General features: G+C 35.4%; 2 protein-coding genes across 2 annotated transcripts in view; both read left to right on the forward strand.

The window, feature by feature from the left end:
• LOC135694573 (sodium/glucose cotransporter 4) overlaps positions 1-20,262 on the forward strand; it is a 57,024-nt gene extending 36,762 nt beyond the window's left edge. Inside the window, exon 16 of the mRNA XM_065213377.2 lies at positions 19,118-20,262. The gene's annotated coding sequence lies outside the window, so the exon portion shown is untranslated. The remainder of the gene's footprint in view (positions 1-19,117) is intronic.
• A 753-nt stretch (positions 20,263-21,015) lies between these two features.
• On the forward strand, positions 21,016-24,868 carry LOC135694578 (growth arrest and DNA damage-inducible protein GADD45 gamma). Its single transcript, XM_065213383.2, has 5 exons — positions 21,016-21,175; positions 22,018-22,113; positions 22,321-22,441; positions 23,253-23,342; positions 23,491-24,868. Exons 1-5 carry the CDS (start codon positions 21,141-21,143, stop codon positions 23,605-23,607), a joined length of 459 nt encoding a protein of 152 aa, XP_065069455.2. The 5' UTR covers positions 21,016-21,140; the 3' UTR covers positions 23,608-24,868.
• Positions 24,869-25,764: the final 896 nt, after the last annotated feature.

The following is a 25,764-nucleotide window of genomic DNA, read 5'->3' on the forward strand; positions in this document are numbered from 1 at the left end:
TGCTAAATACTCATGTTGTCCTTCATGTAGTCCTTGCCTTCGGTGAAGCGCAACTCGTTCAAATGTGTATCGAATGTTCCAAATACAGGACGTTGATTCAGCTATTCTTTTGTCCATTTTGTTCGTTTTCGCCTCTTATTTCTTCGTTTTTTAATACCAGCAAGGACCGAGATATAGGGGGGGGGGGCGGGGGGCCCTGGCCTCCCCAAAAATTTTAGTACCATAAGTAAAACACTTTTGTATCACTATTTAGTACTTTGAGAAATAGTTGAGATTCAAGTTCATTTGTACCCACTAAACAAGCTTGACCCTATCTAAGCAGGTCCTCCTTTAGTGTAATTGTCAACATGTATTACTTGGCCGTCCTGCATGAGCGTCCGTACTAAAGTTTTCTTGTTGTTGCTTTTCACCGTGTTTTGGCGGGAAATCATTTCCCTTTCCAAATCGTTGCCTAAATGGCCACCATGTCAAAGTTAGGGAAGGGAACTTTGAACTTTTTTTTCGAAAAGCAGCGAGAAAGAACTGCTGTTTCCAGCAAGCTATCAAATAATCAAGATAACAATGGACTGAACGAATCTAGTAAGGATCAGGATGATGGGAATATAATTGCAGTTTCTATACGCAATAGCGTCTTAGGCCTTGGCCTAGTGAACAAGAAAAATGAGAAACATCAAACTTGAGTTAATGGTTACATACAAGGAAAATCAAAACATAACGATACTTTCTCCTTTCGGGAAATAGGAGAACGAGCGAATCAACCAGGCACAGATTATGTTTTCCCAAAATGTAGCATTGCAGGTCGCCAAAGGTCTTTTCAACCGGTTTCAAAAATTTTACTGAGCACAAAGATCTTGCCTATTGCCAAATCTGTGTAACTGCTTGCAAAGAAAGAAAAATTCATGCTCCATATACAGAACTGGTTTTCATAAAGACTGGTTTCAAGAACTGGAAAAAGGCTTTAGAAAAGTTCAAAAGTCATTCAACAAGTGCATGTCACAGGGATGCTACCCAAGTCATCCTCGCGCTTCCAAATCAGACAACTAATATTGCAGAACATTTAGAAAGATCATTGACCGCTGAGAAACAGAAGAGTCGCGGATGTTATTTGAAGACAGTGACCACGTTAAGAATGATGGGCAGACAAGGATTGCTTTTTCAAGGATTGACTGAAGAAGAATCAAATTTCTATCAGATTTTAAAACTGAAAGGTAAAGATGATCTAGAAATAAAGGAAAACATGACCAAAACCAGAAACAAATATTCAGCACGTTATATATATTCAGCAGGGATCCCCCCGGACAGTCAAATTTACCGAAAAATAATCATTCATTTTCCGACAGGTTTGAAAGTTTGCCGACCAGGCCTCCCTTGATGGCAAAACCTCTACGCTTTTGAAATATGGTTTTTTTCAAGGGTGTCTCACACCCCTCACGCCCTCTTTCATGCCGCCCCTGTTCCCCCCCCCCCCCCAAACAAAAAGTTGCATCTCGGTCCTTGAATACCAGTGCTATAACTCTGGCAGCTGAAGCAACCTACTTCATTTAATAAACAGAATTGAGACATTTGACTCTTATCTTATTCGACAAAATCTGATCGTGTAAAAGGAGCATTCGATTCGACGAATATGAAGCAAAACTAGATTCGATATAATCGAATTCGACAAAATCTGACCGTGTAAGAGTGGCTAAAAACCCTAATAATTTAAAAACAAATTAGAACAATCCAGCCTCAGTTTTTCGAAAAAATTAAGAAAAGTCAGCCTGAAGTTAAATGTACTGGTTCCTTTAAAAAAGAGTGTAGTTCTGTGAATTCTTCTGTCACTCAACAATCACTTCAACGTCACGGTCTCTGATTTTGAAGCGGGAAGTTGCTGTGTTTCTATGAATTCACGTCTAGAACCAACTATAAACAAGAGTGTTTCGCGGTTATTATGACCGCTTTAAAGGTTCATATTATGTCAAGGTTCTAGAGGTAAATATAATGTAAGTTTGACAAGTAAATTCAAGATTAATTTTTCACGATTTTAGATTAAACAATTTGTTTGGAAAATCCAACGTAAGACACCCTTGTTGAGAAAATAATGTCAGCCTAATTAATATTTCAACTTTTGCTCTGATAAAGCCCCGTATGCCGGGGCGAAATATTAGCCTTCATTGATTTACGTGTATTTATTGCTGTTTATTCTCGGCGTATTGCGGCGTTTCTTATTTGCTACATTAACATATTAAGTTTCGGCGCATTACTACAACTTGCTTATTACTTTAGTTAAGTACCTACCAAAGCAAGGTCCGTTTCACAGTTTCTTCGACATATTTCATAGCGTTGCTGAAAGGCATTTCGATGGCTTGCTACATTCCTCCTTATCTGAGCTGGCAAGTTTTCAATCTCATTGACAATGTTGTCTAGCCTGTTGTTATTGTCATGTACAGCTAGTCTTTCACAGACAAAAGCCATGTGACTTTATTCACAAGCAATTGTTCCGCTTCTGGTTCATTGTTTAATGTGTCATTCGGATCAAAGTTTATTCAATTTTGAAATGTCCAACGTGACCTGGCGTTTAGCGATGGGTGTCGTTAAGGCAACAAAGGAGGGGAAGCGATGTAGTAAACAGGGACAACGTAGCACATTTTTGAGTTAGGGGGGCTCTAGATGAGTTGGCTCGTGTTCTTATAAAACTGTTCTGGTAAAAAAATGTAAGTTTCAGTGCCGTCGGAACGAAATTCATATTGGGGGAAGGGGGCTGCCCATTGTATTGTCTCCCATTCAATAAACCGAGGGGCGATTCACTCTTGCAAATAGCGTACGAGACTTTGCCTTTAACAAAAGGATTTCTGGGGATTTTCAGATAAAACAATAGGATTTTCACAAAAGGTGTACGAAATTTTCTTAGAGTGATTTGCCCCTCGCAGTAAACTGTTACAAAGAAAATATACTACAGTTTGACCATACTTCAAATTCTGTACCGCAAAAAAATTGTTCACATTTTTCAAGCAGAGTTTATTTCTCGTTTTTACAATCGAGGAAACATGCTGGATTGTGTTGTTTACCAATAATCGGCTGAGTCCGCCTTAGAAATTCCCAGGTGGCTCGGTCACCAAGCCTCCACGAAGTCGGCGCCTGTGATCGTCCTTGAGAATATTTCCTGAGTATTCGGAAAATGCTCCGCTTTGATTATGCCTGTCATTATTAATCATGTGCTAGTTTTGATGTAATCATCGAAGGAGCGCTCGACACGGACCAAGAAACGATCCCTGTGGAAGCCCAAACAGAGCTCTTCTCAACCCTAGACTAGCGAATAAGCTTTTGGATTAAACTAAATTGACTTTTCCAAAATTGATAGCAAATTTTCTTTCCCGCGGAGTGGAGCAAATTATGTTTTGTGATGAATACACGATTTTGCCAGAAAATAAGAATATGTCATTATCAGAGCTCAGTACGACAGCTGATTATACTGCAAAAATATTTTAGTTTAAAAACGGATCTGATTTTTAATTTACTACAGAAACTAATTGCTGAGCAAATTCTTGTTTACATGTTGAGCAAATACTGGTTTACATTTTGAACGTTTACGATGAACTGGGAAGAATTGATCGACTGGACAACTGTGCCAGCAAAATAACATGGAGTCTGACAAAGTGATGAGCAGAAGGCGTATTTGAGAGCGATTAACGTACAGGATTGAATACACAGCATGTTCGAAAGAAAAACATTTTTCAGGATGTTTCAAACGCTTAATATTATGTTATGGTTAACAGCTTTCTTTAAAGACGGGTTCCCTGCAAACATTGTCTTCGTAAGTAATGCATACTATATATCAAGACGCAAATTTACAGCTTGAGAAATCCAAAATAATTTTAAATATCTTCGTTTGCTCAAGTTCGTTGGCAATTGTTTATAAATATTTGCCTTTGCTTGCTAAGGCCGTTCCGCCTTCTATACATTAACAACAGACAACAGCCAGCCAAAAGACAGCAAGAGCTATCGACGCTTAAAAGCAAGCTACACGTTTTTCTGTTTACAAGATGTTGCGGGCAGCCAACTATTCGTTAATTTTTAACATTTTATAAACGTAAGGCAAGAAAGACAGAAATCTTGTTGCAATGTTAATCCACAAGTGTTCTTATAACCTTAAATTTGGTTTGAGCATCTAGCAGTCCGTCTTTTTATACTTTTTTCACAAGTCTTAATCAGAAACTAGTCCACAAGGGTGCCGTATCCATTCTCCACACTGTTCCCTTATATTAACATACAATCACTGTCAAAAGTCTTGGAACACTAACATCAGTTTTCAAAAGCAAATTCAGCCATCCCCTCTCCCCCTAAGAACAATGATGATTTACTATAGAAAAAAGGAAGGGGTTGTGGAGTATGCTTTTTCGTGTGCCTTGTATGATATTTTTCTATACTTTCAGCATTGTTTTGGGGGGAAAGGGGGACAGAAGTAGTTGTATTCGGGAAAACAAAAAAATACTAGAAAAGCGCAGCGCAAAGTATTGGGTGTTCCGAGTAATTTTGGCAGTGATTGTAGTTTGAGTAGGAAGTGACTTAATTTAGTACAAAGCAAACGTCATCGACTCGTTGCTGTTGTTATTATAGGCAGTCCAACTCATTAGAAGCCTATCTTTGGTTAACTTTAAATTTTTTCATAAGTATCCCAGATAGCTTCGGACAACAGCTGTATTGGGAGGCTAAGGACATATTGCTGTAACCTCGGTATCGCCACTCTTTCTCCTCTGTAGTAAGGCAATTATATGTCATTCATCCAGCATTTCAGAAGCAATGAGAAACTAAGATTGTTGAGAATTCCTTGCCGAGTAAAGTAGAATGGAATTTCTACGCCCTGTATCTACCTACATTCATGGAAAGACAACAGTGATAAAAAAAATTAAAAAAATTGCTGATCCTTCTAAGATTCACAATGGAGGTCAAAATTTAAATAGGAAATACGGTACATTGAAATACCGGCAACTGTCGGCTCGAAATGAATGTGTTACGGCAAGATCATCTTGATTTGTTTTTTCCTTTTTTTTGCTCTTTTACTCTGATCAAGAGAGAAATGTTGACTTTATTAGTTCTATAGACAGAAGCGGAGTAGAAGATCGATTTTGCATCCGACACGCGACCCTAAACGTCATTTTACAACAAGCACACATTTTAGAATAAAATAGATCTTAAGGTGTAGCTATTGTCGTGGGATTTTTAAGAAGAAACAAGTTTGGAAAGTATCTTTTAGAGATTACATCAAATTGTAGAAATATATATCAAATTATTCAAAAATCTGCAGTGTTTGTTAGCAAAAGCATTATAAACGAAAAATTATGAGCTCGTGAAAAAATCAACCTTCTTTAAATGGATTGAATAAAATGATCACTTCAACGAATAATGCTAATCGTAAGGTAAATTTATTTATACTAGTTATACCGGAACCTTTTTCCATTAGGTGAACTAAAACCTAAATATCTCACTCTTTCGTGTCACTTGCTCCTGTCTCTACCGTTGACCGAAATGGGTACTGTCGGTGGAAATCATATTGTTAGCAGAACCTAAACTTGAAAACCCACACAGTAACATCTCCACATTTCGAATAAACATCACTGCGATCATTCAACTTCATTATGGAACAAAAAAATGAATCCCTTCATTGTTTATGGATTTGATATCCAGTCAGTTTATCATTAAAAGATAGGCCTGGTTCAACATCACGTGGGTGTGGCCTTCGAATGGCTTTCCGCCATGTTAAGAAAATTTCATATCGGATTATTTTCGTGCAATGGAACTGGAATTTTATTCGTTAAACATTGTGCGCTGAAATATCAAGTTCGTTTGTCTAAGGCCTTGAATCACAAGTAAAAAGACTCTGTACTTTTGAGACCTCGTTAATAAATCATGGCAAAAATCTGTTCAGCAGTTTTTTTCTATTTAGATGGATTTCTTCGGATAAAAATTTTGTGTGATCATGCTTTTACATTTTAAGCATCCCTGATCAGTGAGGCAAGCAGTGGAATACCAAACATACACATTACCAACGATACCACAGATGCCTATCAGCAAATATTGCCACAACTCTGGGCGATTTCTCTAAGAATTGTCATTTTTAATTAAGCATGTCAAGCAACCTTATGACGTATGTGAACAAGAAGATTGATTTGCAAATCTTCAGCATAGAATACAAATACGCTAATGTACTGGAAAAAAGACCCAACCCAGTCATTATCACGACAATTAAAGTTTGCATATTATGACTGAAAGAGCGTGAACTGATAAATTTGATTAACTGTCGAGACATTTCTCATTCAAAGATCAACTTTAAAATCTATTTCTCAATTTCTGTCTTTTGATGCCAAAGTAATTGTCACTAGCAAATATAAAGATAGTTCAAGATGATTTCCAGAAGTACACACGCAAGTGTATCGAAGGTTTTAGCCTGATAATGCTAAAACCAGCGCTTAAAATTGTTGAACCTATTTCGCGAATGGCGAATGCGTTGATTTACTCTTCAATCCTTGCGCACTGCAGATTTTTAACGCTCATATCTGTGGCAACGCAACCGTTAGCGTATACCTGTACACTAGAACGCTTGACACTGTAGTCAGAAATACTTTTCCATATTTACTTAAATATAATGGATGTAATATATTCACTTAATATATAGTTCACTTAATTCATGTAATATATAGCGTTGACTTATGCATATATTCACCCAAAACTACCGAACCAGGAAATTTGACTAGACAGCAAACGATCTTCTGCTTTGCTGAGGAACGATACTTCAAAATTTGGAATAATTAGCTATGAAACCCATTCATACGCTTCACCTTCTGCTATTGTATGGAGAAAAGAAACAACGCAAATTTTCCTCCATGTCATCGGCGCATGTAAAATTGTATACGACCAAACATTACAATTAAACAAGACGATGTTTTTACAGCGATCAGATCTATTCAGCGATCCAATAAATAATTATCAAAGTAAGGATTATCGAATGAATGGTGTGGTAAGTGAGAAAATCATTTGCTGGGAATATTGGATTTGGGAATATTGGATTCTTGTTTAAGAAGTGTCCAGCTTTTGCTATGCCCATCATATGTTTGGTATGTAAGTCTTGAAGAAATTCTTCTATACTGTTTCTGTCAAGCAGTAAAACCATATTCTTATACGGCAAATTACGCAAAATAAAAATTAGATAAAAATTAAGCAAGTTGCATCTGCCTAAGCCAAAATCACATTCCTGTTATATAACCAAACTCAATGCTAAATTTAAGATCAAAACTTACATTTCTCTAATTCAGCGTCAGTTCTTAAAATCATATGCTACTGTAGATTTGATTGTCAATGGCCGCCTAGTTTTGAGTATTGGCAAGACCTAAACAGACACTCACCCAACCTGCTCCTCTTGAAACTGATGTGAAAAAACATGTGTGATGTGTTATGTAGCCAGCACAAACATGTCCTCTTTCCTTATTAAAGAAAGGATAGAATAAACTACTAACAATACATTATTAATATTTCATTAATTGTAAGAAGTCTTTTGGTGTTGAGAATGTGGGACCAATGTCGGCTGTAAGATCAAAAAGTCGCCTAGAGAACGTTGTTTTAATTTACCCGCTACAGGTAATTAAACTGAAGAATTGTAAGCTGGAAGATTGGCTGCAAGAGGAGGAGACTTCGCATTCCTTCCTTAGAACAGCAGATGACAAAAAAACGATAATAAGTTAGCTTGAATTAAAATTAATCTCTGCTAGTTGTAGAACTAATCACTGACTTACCAAAACTGTAAAAAGTACATTTAGAAGCAAACAGCCACGTTTATCGAAAGTCTGTTAATTGAGGGCTGGATAACGGCCAGCTCATAGTCGTAATTGACAACTCTCATAAACAGGTGGGGAATTGTTGATGATTTCGAAATATTGAAATCACGTCACACCTTTAGAAAACTGCTAAAAGTTGCCGGAAATGCGAAGTTTTATCTGCCAATCTACCTATTGGCTAATTAAATATACATGCAAAATGAAAATAAAAAAACATTAACATCTAAAGCCATCAATATTAAATACTAGTTGCTTCTTCGATACATGATAATTTTCTGAGAAAGCAGTACCAGGCTCTTCGAAAAGTTAAGAAAATCTCGTTTGTGAAGAAACTAACCTTGCTTAATGGCATTAATAAGTAAGGTAGATGAAAGAGTGTATCGATTAATCCAGGTGAGAGTAGTGTTATTTGTTGCATAGCTTTAATAATAAGCCTTTAATTTCTCAATATTTCAAGATAAAACTTAATTAGTAGCACCATTCATTAACTAATGATCTGGCTTTATGATGTATTATGTAATTGCGAGGATAGAGCTGTGAAGAAAGGAATGGTAAAGAGACAGCAATAATACATCATGATCAGAGCCGGATTGTGATTCTGCGGTGCCCTAGGTCAAAGATATTTTGCAGGGACTTGAACTCCGCAGCTCTCATTATTCTTTTGCTGCTGTTAATTTTTGCGACTCTGGTACCCACGGTAGGCAAATCTATTTCCGAACTTTTTGATTTTGAACAAAAATTTCATCAAAGAGAATCAGAAAATACTTTAAAATTTGCAAAGTCAGCTAGATCTGTTTCAGGTTTGCCGCATGAGTATAGGCTTTCCCCCATCAAACCACTGTACTTTGGTCCTGGTTCCAAAACTTATGTAATTCAGATTTGAAATTCATTGATGCTATAACATTCACTATGATAAAATCACTTACAAGACATGCTATAGAAGATAACATCTTTATAATCTTTTCAATTCACAGCAGTGGCGGACTGGCTACCCTTTGATCCACCGGGAAAAGCAAGCAAAAGGGCGCCAATAGGTGTTAAAGTTGCTTATTTTTGGGGCTTGTAAAACGGGCCCGGAAAAATTTTGCCATAATTCATCCTTAAAATTCTTTGCAATTGAAAACACCCTATTTAAAATGTCGGAACAATTGGCATTGGCATGAAGAAGACTCTCTGTCAAATTGACTGTATTTGAAACGTCTACACGGCTGGTCAAATTTGTAGGTATCAACTGACGTATTGTCCCTCAATTTTATGTATCAAATGAAGATACAAATGATAGATTTTGAAAGTTGGACTAAAACTCAAAACCCGTTTTCAGTTAGCGAGACATTCCCTTCCAAGACTTTGTAAAGAAAGCAGCTTCTCTGGCCTAGGAGACGAGATTATTTTTGATTAAACTCGATCTCAAAATCATTAAAAATTTGACGAAATATATGATTTCGTTCTCATCAAACGGTGACATAAACTTTTTTTGAAAGTTTTGCAGCATATCATTGAGAAATATAAGGGGGTGACTCAGCACCTGCTAGCCTAATGACTATGTTGCTCCTGCCTCCACGCTACAGTTACATATCATTTACAAAAGATATGATTCCAGTTCATCAGCGTGCGGAATTATGATCAGGTATTGAACATGTGTTCAAAACCGTAGACTTGTCTGAAAGATATCTGATAACATATCTTGGACAAAAGGAATTTAAGAGATCTTGCTGCCATCCTTTTTGTGCAAATTGATGATTTTGCAGATTGATAGGCTCCCCCTCTATGAGAAACTGTGCGTAGAAATGGTAAAAGGATAAAGAATTTCTTAAGAAAAGGCACAGTTCCTTTCCGGGACAAAAATTTTTAAAAGGATTGGAAAACTTTAATAGCTAGTTGCAAATTTGAAACCAGTTTTTTTCAAAACAGCAGGTTTAACTTTCCATTAAGTTTCCTAGAAGGTTCTTACATGAGGGTATCAATCCTCAACAAATTATGTATAAATTTTTTTAAGAAATGGTCAAGAGTTTTGACTTGACTTCAGTTAGTGATAATTTCTTTTGGTGCAAAACTCCTGGTTTTAACGTAAACAAAAACAGGATGCCTATGAGTTGTTAGTTGAATTGCAAAACAGCTTGCCACGGACAGGAAGTATTGTCCTCTATCATCCTTAGAGCAGTCTTCACTATCCAGGGATGGCCAAACGAAAAAAGGACTATTATTCAAGAGAGACAACACAAGGAATATGCACATATTACGAAATCAAAAATCGGCAATATTAGAAAAATCCCCTTCTCCCTAAACAACTATTTTAACAAACTTTAACAAATAGCCATCATAACCGTAATAACGTTTGTGTAAATCCCCCCTCCCCATCTTTGATTACATAATATGTGAACGTTCCCATACCCAATAGCCAAGGCATCGGTAATTTTATCCAGTTACAGCCATTCTGATTAGAAAGAGCACAGGGTAGTGCTCAGCTGATTCTTTTTCAAAGTGTGGGCCCTCAGTTTTTGGATATCAGGCGCTAGGATTAAGTTGCATTAGCCATAAGTCAAAAACTAATAGGGTTAGTCAGACGTCATTGGTTTCACAAAATTATTAGTCATCAGTCAATTGGCAAATAGTCTGCTAGTTAGCTAGTGAAAATCCCTACTACCCCCTCAACAGAAATCGAATTAATTCAAGAAATGTGCACTTGCATGAAAAAATTGCAAGCTCACCAAAATTACAAGACGTTTTATACTCTGAGGAGTTTCAGACAAAAAAGCTTCTAGTATGTTTAAAATGTCTGCTTCTTTCGAAGTCATTGTTCAAAGAAAAATATGTTTTTTACAAGGTTTTCAGAAAATCTTGCAGAATTTGCAGATTGGGAAACTTTGCAATCAATCTTAATATTGCTCAACTTAAAGGTGAAGCTAAACTTTTCATGCAAACGTATTTTGGGCAATTGATTATTGTAATCAATTTTAGTTCTCTGCGAAGATTAGTTGCCTTTTGAGAGGTTTTCAAATTTTTGAAAAAATAACTTGGGGCAGATTGCGCACCGGGAAATTTCCCGGTGTCCCGGTGGGCTAGTCCGCTTCTGATTTACAGTGATATTTTAAAGCCTTGTTATCAGCAAGTTTTCAATAAGAAACTGAAAATCTCTTCCGCTTTCATAAAGATTGGCCAACCAGCACTTCAGGAACAAAATTTCCTTTCTGACAGCGCATGGTGTCCGCTTGATTATTTGATAAAGCCCTCTAGATTTCCTTTGATTTGGTTAATAATCTTACCATCATAATCTTGATTGGCTGTGAAAGGAATTGCCAAAGCGGGAGTCCCCATCAAAGCGGGAGAACCCTCGTTCAAAATGTCCTGATGCTAAGATTTTTGGGGAATTTTAACTTATATTCTGCATATGTGTGGAGGAGGCTTGTTGGCACATTGACGGTGTTGGCTTTTCCCGATCTCGTTTTTAAGAGAAGTTATGGCCATTAAGACACATGACATAATATCTTGAGTATACCATTTTCTTTTTATAACAATCATTCAAATTAAACGATCTTGAAACGCAATCTAATAATACTGTGTAGCTTTAACTTCTCATTCTTTTCGTTGATTTTAGTATAAATATTCTTTTGAATGAGAAACGATATGAATGATAATAAGGCACCAAAATGTGACACAATATGACATAAAGTGGAGCAACTTTCAGTGGATTTTTGAAATAGTCATTGAATAATTGTATATTTTAATCTAATGAGTCATCCTTTTAATTTGTACATTTCCTATATTATTTTATCCATTCATTGTAATTAATTTAAGATTTGTAAATGTAGTATAAATAGTAGGCTTTAATTAGCTGTTATATTAGCTAAAAATATTTTGCTTCGCCTACTGTAAAGAATTTTATAATAATAATAATAATAATAATAACTTCTCAGTTGCAAGCAGTTCCTTATTCCCTTATTTTCATCTGTTGAGCAAGAAATAGGTGTCTAAAAGCCAAACATAATTATTTCAATACAATCTTTAAAAAATGAATTTTGGAGAAGTTTCTAGGGCTTTGTTTTTTAAAAATGGTTACTGAGTACCAATCCTGAACTTGGCGTTTTTTTATTAAAAGGCCTATATCTGTTTATCGGATAAAGTTTTCTGTGATGTAGAATTCGAACGTAAAAGTAACTTGACATATTTCAAGAATAGCCTAGGCTTTTATTTCCAACCTGATCAAGTGCGTCCTTTAAGTGATAAACAGGTCACAAGTACATCATTTCAGCTGTGCAATTCTTTGTTTCACTTTGTTTGGTTTTATTATAACTGTATTTCTGTGTAAATCAGCTGATCGAAGCTCAACAGTTATTACAACACCTGTAAATTCTTTCGTTTACGGTTTCCTTGCTTCCGTCACTTGCTTCCTTGCTTGCCTGTTCACTTAAACATGCATGTACTCTCGAAACTCATTTAGAAATTTAGCGCATTTTCTTTAAGTTTTAGATATTGAAATATTATAATTTGTTGATCGATGTATTTGTCTCGTTTTTCTGCAGGAAGTGATCCTTCGTTAAAATTTAATTTGAACTGTATCCACAGCTGTCGCTAGTTCTAAACATCCTGGGTGGGAATAAGCGAGGCCTCTTCAACTGCATATAATATTTTCAATTTCTAATATTTAACTGGTAAATTTTTCGATTTCACTGAATCTTATTTGCTGAATCTTGCATCAATATTAATCTCCCAAAGTAAATCATCGCTTTGCCTTTTTTCATACCTCTCATTGTCCATTCCTTAAACCTCCTTGAAAATGTCTTTTCGAACCGGAAAATTTTCTTTCCCAAGCAAAAGACCTGCATGAAACATATATTTTTGATATCTTTATCTATTAGGGTTAAAAACATATCTATTTTGGCTTGTAAAAATGGAGATGAAAACAATAATAAAGACCAAATTTGCAAGTGTCCAGAATCACACTTTAAATGTTTTATGCAATTTTCCAGCAATATTTTTCGTTTCAATAATGATAACACTTACAATGGCAAAAGATTAGCTTAACTTCTGAACCTGTCTTCATCACACTGGAATGGGGGCTTATATAGAGTTCTAAAGTGTGACGTCATAAAAAACCTATTATTAGAATTTTTGAATTTAAACCACAATGCATAAAAGGTCACCACGAAATACTTTCAAAAATGCAAAATTGGCCAAATAAGTCTTAAGTCGGTTGAGACATTGCCAATGAAATATTTGAAGTTTGTAAATGATTCACTGTTATTTTGGCTGTGTTCATAAAGTTATGAACAGAGACCAATATACAGAGGTTTGATGTGGAAAGAGTCAATACACATGTGGCCACATATCAGCCAATTCGTAGCACATTTGACTGATTTTGCACACTTAGAGGTATTTCATGATGCTCTTTCAGGTTATGGATTCAAAATTCAAAAATTATAAAAATAGGTTTTTGTGACGTCATCACTTTAGTGCTCTATTGTCGAGCATAAAGCCTTTCATGTCGCGTTAACTGTGAAACCAGTTATGAAAGTTTCATTGTCGTATATTCCTTGTTTTGTTGCACAGATAACAAATGTCATAAAGAGCCTTAACTTCACCGTAGCCAACTGAAAAAGTTTTTTGTCAGAGTCACTCCTTAAGAGTATAAACGTAAGGTAATGACCAAAAGTAAGCAGAACATATATCATATACGTATCGCTTATAACGGGGCAAGTAACGTGTTTGATTGGTTCTTTGTTTCTAACCAATCAGCGCCTAGGGCCGCGGAGCATGATACGGATTTAACATTTTGGGAACGCGAAGCATGCTAAAAAGCAAGTGCAGGGCGATTTTTGTATGGTTTCAAGTACAGTTGGGAATTGGGGAGGCTATAGCCCCCTCAACCCTCTGCTTCCACAGTCCTTTATCGGCGCCTGGTTTTCTTTCACGTCGAGCTTTTGGAGCATCGAATGCGTGACAGAGTTAAGGTACTTTAGTATGAAGAAAAACACGAAAAACACAAGTGCAGCGTATCAATGAAAACGTATCAATGAAAATTTGGCTTCATCTAAGGGGGGCATACTTTGTTTTCAGATTCTTATAGAAATTTAAATAAATCATTCCCAACCACGTTTAAAAACTGTGGTAAAAGTTTGTATTGAACTAAATCGAGAACTTTTTTAAGCTCATGATGGCTTCAACCTTGGAGATTTTCATTGAATTTATTTTAGGATTTTTGAACAGACTTTTTAATGGCCTTCACCCAGCCCTGCAGTTTATATTTGAAAATGAAGAAAACAACTCCTTGGCATTTCTAGATGTTCTGGTTGACAGGTCTTGCCCTGGATACTTTACCAGTGTATACCGTAAACCCACATTTTCGGGGCTATACATTCGATGGAATTCGTTTTGCCCAAAACAAAGAGAAATAAACCATATCAAAACGTTAACTCACAGGGGACTGATGATTTACTCTAGGTCTAAACTCGACTCGGAACATAAACATGATAAAAATTTAATGAAGATTGCTAGAATCTTCCTTAGTTAATAATAGATGTTTTAGATACTTTTAAATACGTTTTCCGGTCATCAATAGAAAGTCACATTTTCAAAAAAAAAACTAGCCTTGCTTAGCTAGCCTTTGAACAATTTAGCCTCCTTCTCCGTCCTCCCTACGTTGATGTGTTACCGTTCGGATGTTTTTTAATGAAAGATGCTCACATGTTTATTGATTATGCAGCTAACGACAAATAAATATAGTAAATAAATTCTTAAACCATAATTGTTGATCAAAACCTATCAGCAAATTTTCTTTCCTTCAGCACATCACTAAATATTACAACCATGTGTTACAGCTATAGGTATGAATAAGGCGCGTTTAGCTCACTAGAATCATTGGCAAGAAAGAGCTGCCACGTTACAGAAAAAATTCCTTGTCACTTCTGTTATCTGATAATGAGCTGGATTAAAGCCAAGGGCAACCACAGTTTTTTGAAACAAGGAGATTGTAACCATCGAGCACAGTAGACTTTTGTTAGGGTCGGCAGCTCTTCAGTGCAAAAACAACTTTTTGAAATGACATGAATATTTATGTCATTTTTCACGGAATAAGCTCATAATGTGATTTTTGCATGTTCCGTGAAAAATGCAAATAGTTTAGTTGCTCACTGGAATGTTCAGCTCGTTTGCAGCATGGCATTGAACAAAATTTGACATTGCAGATAGTGGTAGTGCATGTGGTGGCACGTGGTGCCACGAAATAGCGGAAAAATGACATACTGAAGTTCCTTTCGTCCGACACTCTTCATATAAATGTTGTATAAACGTTGGATGGTAACCGAGAGTAAGCTGAAAATTGAAATCCAGGTGTGGAGTGAGAGGAAGAAAGAACGCATTTAATTTGCTTGTTTGGAGGCCCCCTCCCTAATAAATGTCAAATTATAGTATATTTCCTTTAGAATAGTGTACTGGACGAGAAAGAGCACAGTGGACCCCCCCCCCCCCCCCCCCATATGCATTTTTTTCCGACGGCACTGGTTTGGTAACATTACCTTTTACGTTTTTTGATGTACATTGTCTGGTGGCATTTGCATTGTAATGTTCTTTTCGTTTGACTTTGGACTGGGCTTGGCGTCAAACATTTTGTTTTAATATTTACGTGCATGCATTGTGAAATTTTCAAAATATTTCAGCCACATTAAATTTTACATGGTTTTGCAATGAGCAGTTTGAAAAGTGTTTAGCAAAATGTTCAGCTGCGTCCGGAAAATTGACGTCCGTTGGAGGAGTGCCATTGAAATCAAATCTTGTTTCTCGCCCTGTCAAAGATCAAGCCCTAACTCAATCGTTCTTTAAAGAAAATTTTAAAAATAGATTTTTATGACGTCATCACTTCGGTATTCTATTTTCTCGTTGGCTGGAGAAAGCGTGAAGAGTTTTCTGGGCTCTGATGGTCAGTTTATTTGACTATTTTGATCCGAACAAAGTCAAGTACTGATCGTAGCGCAAGTTGTTTAACATATCTGTGTAAAATTTTGAATAATATTGTCCAGGACTTTGAAAAACTTGTACGTTTGCTTTGTGGAAGTCAAATTTCTTTTGCAAAATTACTTTCTATTGACTAAGAATTTTTCATAACAGCGCTTTCACAGCGCGATTGTTAAACTACTAAACAACATTGACCATTTTTTATTGATATCTATTTCCCAGACGCTGCATTCACACAGTTATGGTCACAGGATGTCGCTCTAAGATAACACATTTGCCGATGTTCGTTAAATCTCACGTTACCAAAACATTCATGTTCTCATTAACTTATTTTTAATAACGAAGTTCGTCTCTCATATTGCTAAAAACGACAAGCCTTGTTGAGTTATCAGCGAAACAAGCTAATTTCATTATTCATTTATGATATTTTTTTAGGTTTAATGAAAAGCATACAGGTTGCAATTAAAAAAGCTTTATAATCATGAAGCTGTAGCTATCGCAACTCTTCCAGGTTGCTGCAGTTTGCCATTTCATTGCTAGGCATTTTTACAGGGAATATGGTGCCTCTTTTAGCCTTCGTAAGATGGGTCATTTCGGTCAAAAAACTTTTTTTTGTTCAATCAATGTGTCACTGTCGCACTTCCATTATGAAGATGAAATGTTTATAAGTGACATGTCCTGCTCACAGGTCCACTGAGAGCTTATCTTGGGCCTGGGACAAAGAAACATGGGCCTCGCAATGACGTCATTGTAACTATGATTGATACTGCTGTTTTTAGCTTCTGAAAACTCCTGTAAACCATTTGTTCTTCCGGTTAAACACGCTATTATTAGGAAAGCAGGGCATTTTTGACAACTGTTCCAGCCATCCTTTAGATTTCCAGTTAAATAGAAAAAAAGGGATGACTTGTTACAGTAACTTAAATATCGCTTGAAAAAAACTTACTTCTTTCACACTGAATATTGATTGTATTATCGTATCTTCTCAATTCCACTGGTATTATATTAACAATAGAAAAGTTAGTTAATTTGCAAATTAACAATGGTGACTTACAATCTATTATTCATATTATTTACACATGTTTATATATTTCTGACATAGTTCGTTCATGTGTTTATGCACTCATTCACTCGTACATTAATGCATTAAATCCTTCATACATCCATTTATTCACCCAATCAATCATATAGCAATTCATTCCTTTATTCAGTCGTTCGGACGTGCATTCATTAATTCATTCATCCATTCGTTCATTTGTTCATTCTTTTGCTTGAAATAAAACTCTCCTTGCCTTGAGAAAGTTTTCATTTATTTTCTCGTTCATATTAAACATAGTACTCATATCATTCATTCATTCATTCATTTATTCATTCATTCATTCATTTATTCATTCATTCATTTATTTATTCATTCATTCATTCATTTATTCATTCATTCATTCATTTATTCATTCATTCATTCATTCATTCATTCATTCATTCATTCATTCATTCATTAATTCATTCATTCATTCATTCATTCATTCACTTATTTGCTCGCTCATACATTCATTCATTCATTCATTCATTCATTCATATTTTCATTCATTCATTCATTCACTTATTTGCTCGTTCATTCATTCATTCACTTATTTGTTCATTTATTCATTCATTCATTCATTCATTCATTCATTCATTCATTCATTCATTCATTTGCTTGCTCTTTCTTTTAAATAAAGATCTCCTTTCTTGAATCGAGTGTCAATCATTTTTTCATTACTGCAATTTTGTAGTAATAGCAACAAGCATCGGCGAACTAAGAGAAAAACTCTTTCTACATTTAACTTATGAGCTTTTTCATTATATAAAGATTTGGCAAAGAAGCCTGTGTGGATTAGGGTTCTTGGACACCAGGAATAACAGAAAGCTAGCGACTCTCCTCACATTAAGAGGAAGTCTGGTATTGTCAGTGACTCGAACAAACCTTGGACTTGGCAGCCTTAGCCTGCGTCACAGACCATCTGTTAAACCACACTTTTGCCAAAGGGTGTAACTGTAAATGTTAAAGGAAGATAAATCATAAAATAAACTTGCGACCTCTCAACTCAGCGACAGAGGACGACACGAAAAAAACAACCAGTTCGGCAACATGAACAAAGCTCTAACTTTAACTTCTCTGATTTCTGCTACTCCACGTCTTGCTTCTTTCTCTTGTGATCTTTAACTTCTACTAATCTAAAATTACCTCTCTTTAATTAATCGGCAACGTCTTTCTCTAAAACTACGTTACGCCCTAACTGACTGCAAGAAGTGGAGCATGCTTAAAAACTACCAACAAAACATAACATCAACATATTGTCAAATATGGCTATAACGGAAAAGGTCACGAAATGTCAATAAAATTACCCACAAACTGATCACGTTGACATCCTCGCGCGTGTCCCAGTTAGGCAGCCTGTGATCCTTATCACTGAACCATCCTCTCAACTAAAGGTCAGAATGCTCAAATGATATGTGATTCTACCTTAGGCCAAATTAATGTGAGAATAAAACCCAAGCCAAAACTTACAGTGGTTACAAAATTAGAATTGCATTAATAATGTTAATATTACTTCAATTATTATTATCAGTTCAGTTCAGTTCAGTTTAATTTTAAAATTCCACTACATACAAAAATATTTCTAAAATACATACAATTAACTAGAATAACAAATTACAACAGATGACAACAAATGACAAATTTTACAATAAGAGTACATAAAATTTCGTATGGAGAGGAATTTCTTAAGTAGGAGCTCTCTCAGTAGGTAGACTAATCGAGGTGAGAGCACCCCTTAAGCTAAAAACTTATCATTCAATTTATGAAATCTTCTAGTGATTCGAATGATCAATGTAAGATAGAATTATCTTATCAAGGTATACAGAATTGGTACTTAGTTGAGAACAGATGCAATTTCAGTTCACGACGGAAAATCACTACTGAAGTAGATTGTTTAATATTGATTATTTTTTATATTATTAGATTATTTATTATGAATTATTTATTATTTATTTTTTTATTATTTATTATAATTATAATTTATTATAATTTATATTTATTTATTATTTATTAGACTATTTATTATTTATTATAGATTATGAAGTAGATTATTTATAAATACAGTAAGTATACGAACTAAAGCTAACATGTAAGCTTATTAAAGCCTACTATCAATCATACTGTATATTATAACATTTTTATTATACTGTATAATATTTTCAATATTTAATAATATTGTATATCATTTTAAAATATATTATCAAAACTGATCACAAAAAGAATAAGAAACTTCTTAGAATATACTTTTCTACTTTTAAAATCATACCTCTACTTTTTTGTTTAGCAAAATTGATACATTGGCGAAAAATGTCGAAGAATCCTGCTGGTTGCTGTACAAAAGAATATGACCAAGGCTTTTAAACAGTGTGGATCTAAAAGGTTTTGGACAGACAAACCCAAAGTGCGAAAGTATCTTTGCGCTGCGCAAAGAATCCTATCCTCCTATCCTGCTATGTTTTTGGCATGCAATGTTCGATATGGCGGAGAGCTAGCAAAACATTATAAAAATGTTGGAATTTGATATCTTCATAACTTTATCATTATACATTTTCAAAAATGTTCCACCGAAGCAGTCATCTCTTAAAGTTAAAACCTTTATGTAACTTTTTATTGCTATTTTATCTTTGGCAAGTTAAAATAAAAGGCAGCAGTGATGCTTTTTTGTTGTAAGTGTTGCGATGCTTCTATTTATCTAGTGTACACTCCCTTTCCAATGTATTGCACCACAAAGTCCAAAGTGGTTGCAACACCATTTTGTATAGGGGACAAAGAATGAATAGTGAGGGTGATCTATGACCTTCTTGCTTTCACTACATCAATTTCATAGCGACATTTGGTACAAATGTGGAAATAAAGTAACTGTCCTCTCCCTGTTTGGAAAGTAAAATTCATCGAGTAAATTGAACCACCGCAACAGGGGTGCAGGGGGTTGTCAACCACAAATAGCATCTCAAATAGCAAAATTTCAGGTAAAAGCTGCTCAGTGGAAGAAGCAGTTTAGGAAGTTCACAGACCTTCACGTTTTAAAATCAATAAAGGACCAGGCAAAGATAGTTGCTCCTTTGCTTACATATGATATTTCCATGATATGAAGGTAAACAAAACTAAGCGTTAATATTTTCAAGATTTTGTTGGCACTGAACCCAAGAAACCAGGCCCTCCTTAGGTAAAAGTGTGCCTTGTGTCCATTTCTCTAAAGTTGATTGGAAGAAGCATTAACTGCAGTTCTTTATCAGATCCAGATCTTTTTTACGTGCAAAAAGAATTCCATGATGAAAAGAGGGATATAAATTGACAACTAGGCTAGAAATGCCTGCTATTGTAATAAAAATGGATGTTGCGAATTATAATACCATAGTGTTAGATTGACAAAATGTATTGCAGAGGTATATGTTAGTAATTAAAAATTTAAGTTAAATATCTTTTGATGGAGTAAATTGGTAGTCCACAGTCCCCTCCCCAAACAAGGCCTGCCTCGCAACGACCCTGCCATTAAAAACGTTTAAAACTCAAAACTCAACTTAACCCAAAAATTTTCTTCAGCATATCAAGCTTATTACAAGTTACGTCATTCTAAAGTTATTTAATTACAATCAGTAATGTAAATTTGGAGATAAAGCAATACAAAAAAGGTTAAGATAAACAACAATAGTTTTACTTGATTAGCTGATGGACACATGCAAAGAACTCAAAACAGAGCTATCAAAGCCATGTGCCCATTGAGGAAACCGCCACAAAGCCCCTATAATTCTAACAAGACTATTAGACAACAGTACAAGAATCACAGTTTTGAGCTTTCTCGAGACATCGAGTGCAAGTTGAACAATAAATTCAATTGAACAACAACCGTTAAGGTCGATGAGAATCTTTCGTTTGGCCAGCAATGCCCATTTATGGTCTGCTTGAGGCTACGTAGATTTTACAACAGCGATTTTCGGTCCCAAGTTGTAACTTCGTCTAATTATTATTGTTTGTATATAAACAATGGGTTTTTCTGAAGGAGTCCATCTCCATAATAGGGCAATTTTATGCTTTCTCGTTGTTTTGTTTTCCGAACCTGCCGCCATTTATTGTTACCATAACAGTTAGGTACACAAATCGACGTCTCCTTGGTTTTCTAGATTCAATTAACTTCGGCCGAAATCCAAATATGGGCTTACAGTTACCGTATTCGGATTAGTTCCGTGTTGGCAATGATGATCTGGCAAAGATTGCATCACTGGTTTGCAAAGAGCTGCATGGCTGGCTGGAAGCTGTGCACTTGGTTGTCAAAACTTTGGACGTGATTCATACCCGAGTTTCACAATATGACGAAACCAGAACAAGAAGTTACAGAGAAATGGTTTGTTTTTTAAAAGTCTATTGCTGTGCTGCCTCTCAATTAGATAACAATGGTGTTGCAAACTTTGGAAAACAACCATTACATTAGGTTCCTAACCGCCTAGGCCTAAAATGTCCATCTCTTCTTTTGCCGGCTAGGAAAGAAATATCCAAATGTTGGGGAATACGACAATTGTTAATATTTATTAGGTACACAATGGTAAATACTAATATTTATTAAATATCACATGAAGAATCGACATACAGTTTTTGTATTTTGAAATTCATCATTTGTTATGTCCGTTCGCAAACGTTTTATGGACGTTGCGTTGTTGTGTTGTGGCTAGGAACGTTAGGCCCCAGTTTTATTTACAGTCTTCAGATGTTCCAGTGCTTTACAGAACTGTTTGAAAAGATAGATGAATTTTTTTGTTTTAAATTTGCGTGTTTTACAAGATTTTTGGGAGATTTATTGTAAGTTTGGTAATTTCTGGAGCCCGGTTGAATTTTCTTCGTAGGGGATTCCCCTTCATGTACCTAGTGTACTTTGATCCTTGAATTTGAAGCGGCGAAACGTGAAAAAGACCATTGCTTGTGCATGAACGTTTCTCTAATTCTTCTCAAAGGAACTTTATTTTGTCTGTGATGTACTGTCAGTAATATATTGTATATGACCTGTCACCTGGGACGAAAATACTGTATTCAAGATCTTAAGTACTGCATAAAGTAAATCAACGTAATATCTTATTCAAGCAACCTTTTGAATCTGGACCTCTAGACAGAGCTTTTTTTTTAAAAAAATCCATCAATATCTTCTTTTTGGGAGCTAGTCATATCAAACTGACACATTGGTGTTTTTTTCAGTGATGTTCAAGGCATTTTACATGCGGCTTTGGTAGAAGCCAAATGTAAGGGGAAAGTTACCTGTGGACTCTATGAAACAGCTGAAGCACTGGAAAGGTAAACATTCTGATTTCTCTTTATAAAATCTAGATTTCTCTTGCTAAAGTGTGACGCTCAAAAATACCCTCTTGTCTCTTGTGGTAAATCCATTCCTCCTTCTCAAGAGTTCAAACATTTAAAATTGTGTGCAGCATGGCATAGGTGTTTTTGTGCTTTGGTATTGGCATGTTTCAAATTGTATAAGAGGATGCACTCTCTTTTTAGCAAAAATTCCCCAGATGGAATTTGCATTTTATCGAAGGGCAGTTTGGAAAGTCTTGATGATGGTGGTCTTCTATTCATGATGGAAACATTTTGTAGAGAAAACAACATTCCCATTGTGAAGGTAAAGATAAACACATTTTTTTGTCAAATGTTAATATTACCTGTCAGTAATGTATTCAAATGTGTTCAAAAAATTCGCTTAGTAGGTAAAAGACAGAATACCCAATGCTTAACTTTATTTATAATGTGTGCCATGAAAGCTGAAAAGTTCCAAAGTAGGGATAACAGATGTGATGTAACATACAATATGTGCTTTTCCAGAGCAGTCCAGGCTGGCTATAAGAATTCTTGGAGACAGGGGACAATCGCTATCTGTGATTTCTGTCAGACATGCAATTTTTAAAATGCAAAAATTGTTTGAAGACCTTAGTAAGATACAATGCAAGTTAGAAAGGACATTTTCAATGTTTAAAACCAAGTTTTTGTATGTGTATGTGGAAGGATAAATAGCTAACTCTGAAAATGCTTGCAACACAATTTGTTGGAGTTTAACAGGAACAACATTCACAATAGCAAGCCTGTGGCAAAAAATGGTATTCTGAATGAACAAAAGATTAAGATGTTGATAAACATTGTTTAGCTTATAATGAAATGAAAACCAAGCCAGTGTTCAGCTTGAAAACTAATAGAGAGGTTGTGTGACTCATAGTGTGTCTGAGATAGAATTATCTCAGATCTAAAGAATCAGCACCTTTCGTTACTACAGAGAAGCAAATAATAGGTTTATTGTGACAATATCTGGAGGGAGACATAATATGTAGTTATTTTTCGAGAGAATTGCCAAGCCTGGCAAAATGATTTTCAGTTTGATTCTCAATTCCAGTTTTTTTCTAAATCTATCAGACATTTGTGTAAATGTTTCTGAATTTCAGGTCAGTGATGTCAAGAAGCTAGCGGAGAGTGTGGGTCTCAAGTCTGCACATGAGGATGATGGAGAGAGTCTGAATTGTGTTTTCATCAAGGTACACAAATTTAGTTTTTTAAATTTGATAGATTGACCCTGTAAATAGTTCATGAAAATGTGCAAAATAAGCAGTAATATTTGAAATATATTTTCATGCATTTTTTTAGAACTCCTAAGCTATTAAGCTATGGTTTGTTCTTTTGTAGACGTGCAGATACAACCTCAGCAGAAAGTCACGTCCTAGTAAGAAAGTTCATGAGCTTCTAAGACTGTGCAACTGTTTTGCCAAAAGAGGAATGCAAGTTGTTGCTGATGTTGAGTAATGTTGAAAAGGCAACAAAAGATTTCCTAATTGACAGAATCAAATGATTTTAGCATACCAGTTCCATATGATCTGGTTGTTACAGGTTTTGGCAGCTAATGCATTCTGGTTCCAAGAGGAATGTATTTTACAAATTGAACTGTGGGTTTAGCCCCATCATTTTTGAAAATGATGAACCTACCTGCCACATAAAGTGTTGCTAACAGTTCCAGTCTATGAGATGCTTTGAAAGATGAAGAAACATTTACCCTTCTTTCCATTCCGAATAGAACATTAAATGAAATTGTATTTCAAGGATATGTATGGACATTAGTTTTCATCTATGTATCCGATCAGATAAAAAAAGAAATATGATATAAAGAGTGGAATCTTATCTGCTTACATGTCAGCTGATTCATTTGTCTAGTCCCTGTATCAGGGATGATCAGCCTCTTTTGCCTGGCCAATTTTGTGCTGTTTGTTTTTTGCATCTGGTCTGTAGGAAAAAGGTTGCTGTGCCCTTTCTTTAGATACAAATGCATATCAAAATGTGACACAAATGTTGATTGTTAGTTTTAATGAGAGTTGACTAATAATAGGTGTCCTAGAAGTATTCCCCATTTTCAGTGGATTATGTATAAGCAGCTTTTGCCACAATGTATAATTTTATTGTAATATAGAGTTGTCTGCAGGCAGATATGTAATTGAAGCTGTGATATGCTTTTAAAAATGATTTGCATATTTATATTACAAATGCTTTTTAATTATGTAGACCCAAGTTGGTAGGGTACAAGGTTGTATCTGAAATAGATATTTCACCACAGAACTCTTTCCTTCATTTAAGAATGCAAGCCTGTAATATTAGAAAACATAGGATTTTCTATCCAGTTATGCAATTTTTTGAAATTCTTGAAATTTATGTCAAGGATTCGCTATTATAATTATTCTTGTTTTGTAGCCCTGTGTGTCCTGTTAATGTTTATATGTTTACAGTTTCAATGGAATATTGTAATTCAAGTAGAGTATTTCTTAACATATTTCTTTGGTCAACTTTTGCATAATAGGTGAAATATTATTTTGCCTGTAGCAAATGTGCAAAAATTGTATTAAATATTTTAAAATAAAAATGGTATGTTTATGTATTAGTGTCTGTTTGTTGTAAGTTGTGCGTTGATATTTAGGCTCCTTGTAAATTTTTAAAGGAAATAAAGTAATGTGATTCGTTAGAACCATTCAATATAGCAATTTGTAAAATATCAATTCATTATCACAATGTTGCTTCATTATTTGCTTTATTATCAGTGTTCCTGCTTAGATATTTGGGGCAAAGACTGCGGAGCATAGTACGGATTTATGGGGCTTAAACATTTTTTTTGGGGGGGGGGGGACTACACATGCTAAGAACCAAAGGCAGGACGATTTCTTGTATGGTTGTAGGTATATTTGGAAATGGTTGAGGGGAGGGGATATAGCCCCCTCACCCCCTGACTTTATGCACATTTTCAATCCAGCAAGCAATGAGCTCATTTTTCGATCAATTTATTTCATTTTCTTGTGAACTTCGTTTTCGAATTGAAGTTACCAGCAAAAATCATACGGCACTGATGGTGACTTCAAGAATAGAGAAAGAAACTAGAATGATGAGGGGGATGTATCAAATGTCATGTTTTTACCGTGCATTGATGCAACTGAGTATCATGCTTTATTGCCATCAGCAGGCAACTTATTATGGGGCTATTATGTTGTATACATATCTTATGGCAAGCGAGGAATGAGACACCGGCCCCCCAAATAAACTGAAGTATTATAAGTGAAATACTTTTAATGTGTAAAATATGGCCGTTTTTACTAATTCAGGGCTGCTCCCCCTTCAAACAAAAAGTTGTATTTCGGTCTTTGGTGGCAAGTGTAGTGTGATGAAGATGCGTTTTATGTGGATTTATCGAGATTAGCGATGACTTATACGGTTCATTGCTTACAATTTGTTTTTGATATACTTAAGGGGAGGATAAAAAAATTGGGACGATTCGCCCCTTGCACACTTTCAGAGACTTGACACCGCTCTGCTTACATAAATAATGGTCATCAACGATAGCTTGACACCAAAACCACAGAATAGATAGTGACATAACACAAGGGCTGAAATTTATTGCAATAACTTATTTCAGCTTCCTATGTC

Source organism: Rhopilema esculentum, chromosome 8, assembly GCF_057945365.1.
Source record: "Rhopilema esculentum isolate cy_ngs chromosome 8, ASM5794536v1, whole genome shotgun sequence".
In the NCBI taxonomy this organism is placed as follows: Eukaryota; Metazoa; Cnidaria; class Scyphozoa; order Rhizostomeae; family Rhizostomatidae; genus Rhopilema; species Rhopilema esculentum.

Bases quoted from the DNA above. Each gene is read 5' to 3' on its own strand.
- LOC135694578 (XM_065213383.2), top strand. From the start codon at position 21,141: ATGACGAAACCAGAACAAGAAGTTACAGAGAAATG. The intron at 22,114-22,320 runs GTAAACATTCTG...CTCTCTTTTTAG, and splicing joins ACAGCTGAAGCACTGGAAAG to CAAAAATTCCCCAGATGGAA. The intron at 22,442-23,252 runs GTAAAGATAAAC...TCTGAATTTCAG, and splicing joins ACAACATTCCCATTGTGAAG to GTCAGTGATGTCAAGAAGCT.